The sequence below is a fragment of the Centruroides sculpturatus genome, unplaced genomic scaffold (genome assembly GCF_000671375.1).
Source record: "Centruroides sculpturatus isolate CEXI.00-Female unplaced genomic scaffold, Cexi_2.0 scaffold409, whole genome shotgun sequence".
Classification (NCBI taxonomy): domain Eukaryota; kingdom Metazoa; phylum Arthropoda; class Arachnida; order Scorpiones; family Buthidae; genus Centruroides; species Centruroides sculpturatus.
This window is the reverse complement of record NW_019384561.1, coordinates 369,171-381,162: the sequence shown is the minus strand read 5'-3', so window position 1 is coordinate 381,162 and position 11,992 is coordinate 369,171. Positions and strand designations below refer to the sequence as shown.

Below are 11,992 nucleotides of genomic sequence, written 5' to 3'. Positions count from 1 at the left end.
TTTTACCTTTTTAATAATTTTTTAAGCTACATTTATTTCTAATTATTACTCAATATTTATCATAAAAGTTCTTTCGTAGAGGTTGGGTGGTTCTTAAATATGACGATATTCTTTGTTTATTTTATACTTTATGTTAATTATTCTTTATATTTAACACGTTATTAACCTTTTTGATTTAATAAATTCTTTTATAACTTAATTTATTTACTTTAAATTATATAATTTGTTTAATAAAAGGTGTTTTTAGAGTCGAAGTTTATCTTAAGTTCGAGGAAATGTATAATATAACGTGATGAAATATTTCCAGGTAAGGAATGAAAAATAAATGAATATTTTTATAATGTTTTTAATCCAACAAAACTATAATTATCCAATGATTTTAGTATTAATCTATAAAGTTAGGAAGAAAAGAAAGAGAGAGAGAGGAAAAAAAATTTAATGACTTAAATCCTATTAAGGATAGATTGACAACTCATTAATACGAGAAAAATATGTTTACTTGTTAATTTTGTTGATCTTAACATATAAACTACAGCCATTACTAATCTGTTTTGATAAATTATTAGAGAGCGATAACTAATAAAAATTGTTTAACGACTTTAAAGATGAATTGATAATAATAACGAGCAATTTTAATTTATGGAAAAATTATCTTGTAATAAAGAATTTACGTCCAATTTTCTTAATATATATATATATATTTTAATTGTGGTTATAAAAACTTATTTTAAATCTTATTTAATGTACTATACGTAACGTCGATTGAACAATATTTAATTTTACTTAATTAACTATGAATTTTTTAATAATAAATACTCAAAAATAATAACGTATATAAATATAAATATTTCATTAAAGAATCTTCTAAAGGTAATAAATATTCAGAATTTAAAAACGAGATTTATCCTCGAAAGGTTAAAAGTCAAATTTATCCACATATGTTAAAGGTTTATTTGATGTTACATAAAGATTTTCCTGAATTGTGATAATAGTTTTTAAATGACGAAAATTGAAGGCAAATATATATAATACTTTATTAAATATTTTACACAATTTACAGTTTAGAGTCTGAGTAAACAGGAAACGTACTGAAGATCAAGTTGTAAAATGACAAACTGAATTAAAGACGAATAATAAAATCACTTATAAGTTATATGAAGTTACAAAGATGAAAATGAAGCGTACAAATGAAATTTTAAAGGAATAAAAAAAACAAAAAAACAAAAATACTGAGAATTTACTTACTTTACTTTATACATGACAAGATATTGTCTAGTATATGGAAGAGCCAAATACAATTCCTGTCATTTTTATGCGTCTATTCTTCGAATTTTTCAGTATTCCATTTGTATGTTTGCATCTTTGTAGTTTCCACCATTCTTAACACGGCTTTCCACACATGTTTTTATTTTTTTTTTCATTCAATTTGACTTTTTAGAAGTTGCCTTTAGACGTGTTTTTATATCCGAAGGCATTTTTGATAAAATTGCCTTCAGACTTTACCCATTTCTATATGTAAAATCACATACCATATTTAGTAAGAGCTTTTTACAATAGAAAAATTTCCTATTGGAAGTGACTTAAAACTAAGGAAAAAGTATTTTTGTGTTTTTATTTTTGAATCTTTTTTTTTTATAAGATAAAATATCAACTATATAAAATCATTCTGTATAATAATAATAATAATAAGTGGAATTTTTGTTTACTTACATAATAATTGGAAATACAGATTATCACGATATTCAAATAGTTTTCACTTCTCAACAATATTAAAATTTTAAATCAGTTGAAAAGAGCTGAAATAAATTTTATTGCTGCTGTATACTAAAATAATAGAAGTTATGTAACGATTTTGAATAGTTTCTCTGTATCGTTTATAAGAGTTTTAAGTGAGATTTTATATAAAATAAATACATGTAAATAACTATTTATGCCCAACATTCTAACGAGGATACTGTTAGAGTTACAACTTCGTTACATAATTAATAAGTAAAATATAATTTAAATTCGCTTATTTGTATTATAAATTATATTAATTAAAAGAATTACATTTAAATAATACTTTTAATATCTTAACAGTTAATAAAGAAGTACAAGTATTATAGTTATATAAATTTAGCCATGTTATCCATCAGTAACCTTATAAAAAATTCTATTAATTCAATATTATAAACAAACATAAGTGTAATACAGGGCGAGGCCAAAATTGCTTAACACAGTTATAAATGGGCAAGGGGAAATTCTGGCATGATAAAAACATGTTATGTCTAGTGGTATAAGATGTTACTACGTCAAAATGCCCAATAATATGTTTCCATGCCAAAAAGTCCATTAACAAGTTACTATACCAACGTTTTTCCCTGTTCAACTCAGTTCGATTTTACAAGGGTGTTATGCAGCTTTTGACTCATTCCGTACTTCAATACCCTAACAATAATACTGTCAATGTAACTATAACTAAGTAAAACAGCATAAAATATAAAATAGGCCTATATACTTTTTTAATATTATAATAAGCAATCAAATTTGAAGACGATAAAACTATTAGAAAGATTTGTTACGATTGTAAAGACAAGTATTGTTTTCTATTAGATCAATATTAATTTTACAATGAAATAATAAATGATTTTCGAGATTCTCACTACTGATTGGATGAAATATATCAATGTCAGTCACAGTTCGTTTCTTTGTCAGTCGACGTTCGATATATTATCTGAATAGGTCCTTCAAAAGGGAATTGAAAAATAATTAATTTTGCCACTCTCTCACTCTCTTCAGACATAAATAAATCATAAACTCGTTATTATCTAAGTTATTAATATATGAAAATTATATCATTTTCAATGTAACATAAAGAAAAAAGAAAGGAAGGAAAAGACATTTTAAATATTTATCGAATCAAAATTTTAAATGTATTATCTTATCTAAAAGTCTAAAATCTTATTTAAAAATATTCACTTCTACGATTTATAAATATCGTCCTGATAAAATAATATTTTCATCGGTCAATTCCAACATAAACAGTTTCCCCCTTTTTTTTCTATATTGTTCTATTGTATTTATTGATTTCTGTATAAACTGTCTAGTTACAGAATTGACAAGATAAATTCGCGAAAATTTTATTTTGAGAATTTCATTAAAGTTTAATTTTTCTAACTGAATAATATAATTTCAAATACAAATCAAATAAATATAGCAATATTTTATTCGATAATTCTTTTTACATAAATCAATGTGTAAAGAGTGTGTTCTTTCGAGCAATAAATAGTTTTATCGCTGCGGTTATGTATTATTTTCCTCTTTTTTTATTTTTTTTCTCTCCCCTTTCTTCTAGTTGTAGCATTTTCCCTGTTGTATTCATTGATTTACACTAATTACACAACTTTGACGGTTTCGTGTAATGTTTCTATCAGTTTGACCTTTTTTTATTCTTGTTTTCTTCCTTTTTTATAGTATAAAATTTCCGTTCAATTCTCTTTTAAATAAGTCAGGAAAAAAAGAATCAATAGAAAAATTATATGTTAAGCTTTCAAAATCAACTGCTGTAAAGAATGCGTAAGTAGTAACTTTAATCCAATTAAATATATTTACATGGTTGAGTATGTTATTTATTCTAAAATAATTAAAAAAAAACTAAATGAGTTAAAGTGTTTATTTTAATATATTTCAGTAATTTTATTCTTAATAATTAACTAATTTTAAAAAATTCAAAAAAGATACTCAACCATAAAATACTTCCAAGAATTATTATATATTCTAATCATTTTATTAAAATGTTTTATTGAAATGGCATTTTTTACATTAAATTCACTGAAATCTGCATTTTTTTACACTAAATTCACTGAAATCTGCATTTTTTTTACACTAAATTCACTGAAATCTGCATTTTTTTTACACTAAATTCACTGAAATCGGCATTTTATTTTTACATTAATTTCACTGAAATGTATGTTTAACGAGTTTAATAAATGTAATGAAATAAGTATTTAATCAATTTTACTGAAATAACATGAATTTATTGAAATTTAATTGAAATTTTTATGTAAAAAAAATTATTTTATAATTTTATAGGTATTACTTCACATAAAAAAACCTATAGGTGTGAGTTGTGGTATGATCAGCCAATTTGTTTTAATGCCATTATCTGGATTTGGATTCAGTCAAGCCTTCAAACTAAAAGCTAGTTATGCTACAGGAGTATTAGTTATTTCCTGCTGCCCGGGAGGTGTACTATCTAATACCTTTACTTATTTTTGTGATGGAGATTTGGCACTTAGGTATTTATTTAGCTCCGTAATAAAGATTAATGATAGATAAAGTAATCTTTATTTCCGTAAGACAATTTTAGAAAAAGTAAAAAAATAAAAATAAACTAGAATTATACGTTACCAAATTTATACTTTAAATGCCGATAATTTATTTTTGTATTAAGATGATTTAGTTATTCCTTATTCACAGTTTAAACTGAATTATTATAATTTATATATAAAACTTTGAAAATTTGCTTAATATATGGGCTATAATTTCGACAGAAAAAAAATAAATGATAATATATTTCTTTATATAATTATATTATTAAAATATTTATGCAGGGTGGCCTAAAAGTCAGTTAACCGTGTTTTCTTTTGTATGTTCTTGGCAAAGCTGTATTTAGACTCTCCGTGAATTTAAATTATAAAATGTAAGAGGCCCTTTTCATCTACTAAATAATAAAAATGTGAGGCCCTAAACGTATTTTGGTAGCGTGAGACGGTTTGTTTAGCTTACGTATAAATCCCTCCTGCTTCCGAGTACACACTTGTGAATATGGATCGTGAACAAAGTTTAGAAAAATGTATTTTTTGGTGGAAACGTGACAAATAATATAATTAAGTACTTAAATATTTGAATAAATTAAAAAAAACAGAAATTTAGTCTTTAAAGTGGTTAACTTACTTTTGGGACACCCTCTTCATTATAAAAAAAAAACTTCGAACTGATTTAATTATTTCGATTGTTAAAATTTAAACTAATATTAATCTAATTAAGAATTATAAAAATTTAATAAATGTTAAATAATTTAATTTATAATTTATAAAAATTAAACACGTAGTTAATAAGTTTCATGAATAATAATTAAAATTTTTACGAATATTAATGAAAATATAGAAAGAGGAAAAGTAAATTTTGATATTATTTAATTGCTTCTCGTAACATATTTATGTTAATAATACATAAATTAAACATTAAAACGTCATTCCACCAATTATCTTAATCACTTCTTCACTCGAATTCAATTAAATTGACTAAAAGCATATTACGGATCAACATAATATACGATTCTTTATGCAAATACATTCAATTTTGTGAATGATTTATTCCAATATTCTATAAATTTTGAATAACTAGAGCTTCCTTAATCATATTACATCTGCTAAATACATATCGACTGTCAAATTAATTTTGGATTTAATTCCGATATGTCCACTATCACGATCAGTAACAGTTATTGATCAAAGTACACTCAAGTATAACATTTAACAGTTTATTAACGGTTACACTTAATTCTCTTAGCGATTACACCAACACTTGCAGATTTATTTCGGATTAGTAAATTGCCAATTAAAACACCAAATGTTATGGCAGTAATTAATTAATATGCCGAGAATTGAATATCAGATTTCAAGTTATGGATTTCCCATTAGCTATTAAATTTGAATTTATACAAACTTTATTCAAACTTCATGAAAATGGAAACTTTTCAACTACAATAAATTATAAAATATACGTATATAAACTATACTATACTTAAGTACATTAGCCAAAATATAAACTAAACTAATAAGGAAATTATATATATATATATATATATTAGCATATTTTATATATTAATTAGATTTAAATAGTTTCAATTAAACGATGAGTTTTTGACAGTGATAATTTTCAATTTGGAAGTTTATATGTCAATCACTTTCTCATAATTTCATTTACATTTCAGTTTACTGTTTGCTGATGACAGTTGCAATTTACTAAAATAATTTAGCATTTACATTGAATATAGTTAGAGTATTAAACATATAATATCGTAAAGAAATATATACAATTAAACCTCTGAACAACGGCCACTAATGGAAACATAAAAATGGCGTTTGTTCGGAAATACCCTTTATAAGGAGGTTATTTTTGTTATTTTATTTTTTTTTATTTTTAACAAAATGGTTGCTATTTAAGGTTTAACGGGAGGTTTCCGTTGTATAGAGGTTATTTTTGTATGCATTTTTGTTGAGAAAACAAAAACATTCTCGTAAAAATGGCCGTTGTTTACAGGTTGGGAGATGGAAGTTATTGAAAGTTCGACTGTAATTTAATCTCCTATAAAATTCTATATAGAATATTAACTCTGTGAAGCAAATAAAATTAATATTTTAAATTTGCATCTTCCTTAACGAATCCTCCTCTTTTTTTTAATCAATAAAGTTAAGCTGATTTAAGTAAGTCTAATTCTTTCAAATTTATTTTAATTTAACAAAAATATTTATTTAAAAAATTTTAAAACTTTTTAAATCTTAGAAGAATATGTTTGAAGTAGTATTTTCGAAAGTTTTCTATTAAAAAAAAATAATAATAATAATAATTTTTTTAAACTTTTGCATGTGGATATTTTCATTAGTTGTGATGCAAAAAAATACTTTTATATTTCTGAAAATTCTATTTTCTACAGCGTTACGATGACGACAGCGAGTACATTATTAGCTTTAGGTTTTCTACCATTCAATATGTGGATTTATGGCCAAAATTTAGAAACGGATAATTTAATCATTCCCTACGATAAAATTGCACTGTCTCTGGTTTACATTGCATCCCCGGTATTGGTTGGAATGCTGTTACGTTGGAAAGTCCGAAGAATCGCTTATTACGTCACAAAGGTAATAAATGATCCATTAAAAGATTAATATGGTTAATAAATTAGCCCAATTGATTAAAATTTACAATCGATTAATTGTTACTAGTTGCAAGAGATGGCGCCACGAAACAGTTATAACTAATTGATTATTATTAAGATTTATTGTTAATAAATCATTATTCCTCAGTAATTAATTATTATATTCATAAATGAATAGTATAACACATTTTATTTATATTTACTTAATTATCAATTTTAATAATTGTTTAAATATTTTATGTAGAAGTAAAAAAAGATTAATTTGATTTGTTTCCATGAATAAATTAAGTCAATTTAACTAAAATTTGAAATTATATATTTAATTTACAATTAGGAACCACCTATATAACGTTCCAAACAAATAATATACAAAAAAAAACAAGCTAAAAATACACATAAATTTATGAATTATAAAGCATAAATTAACAAGATTTTATTTATTATTAATTAATAAAATAATTTTCAAATTTATTTAAAATTTGAATGATTTTTTTCTTCGGCATAAATAAATATGTTATATTTTTAGTAATAAGTTTACTGGTTGAGTTTTTAAAATAATTGAAGGAATATTCCAACACGTTTCAATCAAAATCTCATTCATATGTATAAGAATCATTGCATGATCACACACGTTTTCCTTCTATCAATAATCCTTCAATTTTATCCTGAGGGACCATCATCTTGACTGAAGAGTTCTCCAAATCGAATCTTTCTTTGATTTAGCAACCGTTATAATATGACAAAGGAAACTATTCAATGTCACGTACCGAGTCGTTGTTTGATCAATCAACAATATTATTTGCGGTTAATACACTCCTCCGAATTAAATAACTAAAAGATTTTAATTATTCTACAAACTAAAAGGGAGGAATAAAATAAGTTAATTTATTTAATAAATTTAATTAATTTTCAAAATAATACATTTGATTATTCGATTTTTTTTCCTCTTTTAGTTCGGAAGTTATAGTGGTGTAGGTTTAGTTTTTTTCTGCATTATTTTACAAATCGTCATGTTCCCATCCATGTTCGATTTAGTTCCTTGGAAATTATATCTTGCTGTTGTATTACTGCCAACATTGGGACTAAGTATCGGTTACGGTTTGGCTGCAATGTTTCGTCAATCTCTTCCAGCAAGAAAGACTATAGCCTATGAATGTGGATTACAGAATGTTCCTTTGGCACTTAACATGATTTCCTTATCTTTCACGCATCACGTAAGTTTAAATATTAATTAATTAATAAAATTATAATAGAATATTCTTTCGTAAATTTTATTAAACTAAGTAACTAAAAATTATCGTGTTAAAGTTAGAATATAAAAATAAGCAGAGAAAGAATTCTGAATGACTCCCTTGGTGATTGTACTTATGGGAGTTAGCAGGAAAACATTGATACCAAGACTTTATTTTTTTAGATCTTTTATCATTCCTCGAAATATATATATATATAAGCATCTAAGTAGATAAACAAGAGTGTAAAATTCGCGTAAGATTTCCGTTCTAGTGTATAAGTCTGCTCTTTCTTTCTTTTTTTTTATTAGTGTGGCGTCAACGACGATACATGACTTGACAAATTCAGCAGTTTATTTCCAGGCCTAAAGGCATTCAGTAGAATGTTTCATCTTGAATGTATTCGATCTGCCGCATTAGCAATTCCGGAAATTGAATGTCCCTTCCGATTTCTCGCAGTCGATCAATTCAGCACTTTCCATAGTTCGTTGGACGTCCGGTAGAGGGAAATAGTACGATTGGTCAAGCAAAGATGCTGACTTGTCAAATCAAAATTAAATTTTTCCTATAATGACTCAATTAATTAAATTTATAATTTAATAAAGTCGACGATACCTCTTTCGCATTACTGATATCTTAATACTGTTGTAACTTATCGAATCGAGAAACAATTCTTTCGGACTAGTACCGCAGATAATTCTAGACACGAAGACATGATTCATGGTTGCAATATGTTTCCTGCTCTTGTTTATTGCACTAGACACAACCGGCCGAGACAATGAAAACATATGAAGGGATCTGTAGGTGGTTAACTTGTCTTCTTGAACAAGTAAAATAAATATCTTGATACTTCATGAAAATTTAATTCTTTGTGTATTATCCTTACTCGTTCTAATAAATCAATAAATTATAATTTTATTAATTTATTGATTAACTTAAATATTAAATTTATTAATTAAAATATTAAATTATAATATATAATAAGTTTAGTGACTTTAGAAAAGTAATTTAAAAATAAACAAATTATTTTAAAAGTTAAAACATGTTAAGAGCTAAATTAACTTGTACGAAATTTATTTTTCCTCTTTATTTATTAGCAACAAGTAGAAATCGTTGTATTTCCATCTCTATATGGCTTCTCTATGGTTACTTCAGCGAGTATAGCGTGCGTATTTTATCAATCTTACAAAAAATGGCTACAGACAAAAAAAGTGGAAGAAAAAGGTAAAAAGAAAAAAATTCTTAAGAGTGTTAAAACATAAAATATAAACGTATAATATAGATACTTACCTAGTTTATTGATAGCTTATTTTATATCCTTTGTTGCATCCATTTCCATTAATCTTTTTTTATTGTTTAAATGTTTCACTTGGGGTTCATTCCTCACTCGAATGTGTTGAACTTTTTGCTCGACTAAGAGCCTTTCACTAATCGTTAGCCTTGAATGTAACATTTTGACGTCATCCTGGATATAAGTTAAAAGCTATCACACATGTCTCTGACAAGTAGAGATGCAATGTGTCTCAGAATTTTATCGAAAGGAAAATAGTGATTTCCTTTTACTCTCTCGCATCTCACGTATCTTCCATTATGTTATAAAAAGTAGAAAAGAAGATGAGAAAAATGCATAATATCAAGCGAAATTCTGGAAGCGTAATCAAGTTTCTTAATCCAACTGAATTTAAAGCAACATATTGTTTACTTAAATATAAATATTCATAATTTAAATCTCTGCTTTAATTATTCTGCTAAGTTTACGCTTCGGTAAAAATTTTTTAAAAATCTGCGCGATATTTAATAAATACAAAAATCTTAAATAATTCATAGCTTGAAGTATGACCTGCCAAGTATAAAGTTATTGGAAAGGAAGAAAAATTCCATTAATATGAAGTGAAATTTTATTAGTAAATTAAATAATTGTCGCCTTCGCTTAATAAAGTTATCGGATGATATAATCTACGTCAAGTTGACAATAGATGAGATGATGTTTCTAGATATGAGAAGGTGTAGATTTAATCTGAGATAAATACACTCATTCGTTTAAGTCGAGGAATTGTAGCCTCAGGACAATCAATATCTTATACTTGATAATTCTATAGACTCACAAATACTTTTCAAATATAAGTTTCAAATTGAGTTATCCGTTAATTTAATATTTATCATTAGTAGTAAAGAAATTGCAGAATAATTATACGTTTCACCTTTCTAACGTAAGAATCGATCCGATAAACTGTTAAAATTATAATAAGTTAGGAAAGTATAAATGAAACAAATTAAAATGATCTTATTAACATAGGTAGTTCGACTAACTGTATATAAACTAAGATACAACGTCGTATTCATTTGTGATTTTAATTAACGTGATTGGCTAATAGATTATTTTAAATTAACCAATCAAAGTAATGAAATTTACAATTTGAATTCATATCACAACTCTATATTTTCGATTAGTTTAACTTATTTAATTTGATATTATTTAAATTTAGTGCATGCATGAGGTTAGATTTTAAATATTTAAGAGGATAATAATTTTGTAATAAATATATTTTGTTTAATTTAATAAAAAAATATACAATATACGTACAGATTTTTATCATCTTCCGTATCATATTTTTGTAAACTTAGTGCAAATTTATTACTTAATAAATATTCATAGCAACGGTTTGATAATTCAAATTCGATCGTTTTAATTATAGAATTTCAAAACACATCAATGAATAATAATAATTATCTTACATGGAAACGAACACAGCTTTAAACAATTTATTATTACTGCATGCATTGATAAGGATACAAAGATAGCTTTTCGAGTTAGTCTCACTGAATAATTTATAATATTAAAACTACTTAAACCTTAGCTACACTAGTAACATTTATGAAATATCATAACAGTTTCGCTCGCTTTCATAAATTTTCATGACGAAAAAAAAAAAACAGGATAAAAAATTTTTTGCATATTGAGAAGTAAATATAGGAAAGGAAAAACCATTAGCTTTATTGGTTTGATTGATATCTTCAACAGTCTCGAATTTGATCGGTTTGGAAAGTTTTTTAAGAAAGTAAAAAAAAAAAATCTTGAAAACTATTATTGAAAAAACTTTATTTGTTCTACCTTAGTGTGCAGACTGTTATCTCATTTTTACAGAAACGGTTTCGTTTAAACAGCTAAGAATTTATACAGTATCCAATGCTGTCGTAACACATAAAAAATGGTATACGACTTAAAGACTCAACTGTAAAACTTTAGCAATTGTATCCAAATTTATGTTAAAATTTATATTAGCCTTTCTTTAAAAAAAAAAAAAAATTCTTTCTTCTGTATTTTTACAAAATATTCCTCATTTAGACTGCAGTAAAAATTTCCTTTCTTATTCGAACGCGTTAAAAATTCTTTCTGTATCAATAGAAAAGCTAAAGTTGGAAATTTCGCAGAACATTTTCAACAGAGCGTGAAATTGCGATATGGAGAGGTATCAACAGCATTAAATGTGCAAAGCAGACATTTTAAAGAAAGTTAAAAATTTACAGTTGTTGATTTTTAACGCCTAAAAATAATATATATAGATCATTTTCAGCTATAAAAATTTATATTCATATATAAAACTCCGGATTTATAAAATTGCCGAAAGTTATTTTACTAAATTCTAATTCATCACAGATGAATTACTTCTCTTGTTTCACTTAAAAGAAATTGAATAATTATTCTGATTTCTTTCCCTAAAAATAGGAACAATTCTTATTAAAATTCCTTAAAAACATCATTAAATTTTTTTTAAATTAATTATTCTGCTTGTTATTTTAAGCTTATATATTTTAATATTCCCTACACAATTTATAAAAC

At 25.0% G+C, this 11,992-nt stretch overlaps 1 protein-coding gene across 1 annotated transcript in view; it reads left to right on the top strand.

Annotated features, from left to right (window-relative positions):
- The first annotated feature begins 292 nt into the window (after window positions 1-292).
- The window catches only part of LOC111623969 (ileal sodium/bile acid cotransporter-like), a 22,908-nt gene continuing 11,208 nt past the window's right edge, over window positions 293-11,992 (top strand). Inside the window, exons 1-5 of the mRNA XM_023366710.1 lie at window positions 293-307; window positions 4,072-4,277; window positions 6,701-6,905; window positions 7,876-8,136; window positions 9,249-9,375. Coding sequence (XP_023222478.1) covers window positions 293-307; window positions 4,072-4,277; window positions 6,701-6,905; window positions 7,876-8,136; window positions 9,249-9,375 — 814 coding nt within the window. The remainder of the gene's footprint in view (window positions 308-4,071; window positions 4,278-6,700; window positions 6,906-7,875; window positions 8,137-9,248; window positions 9,376-11,992) is intronic.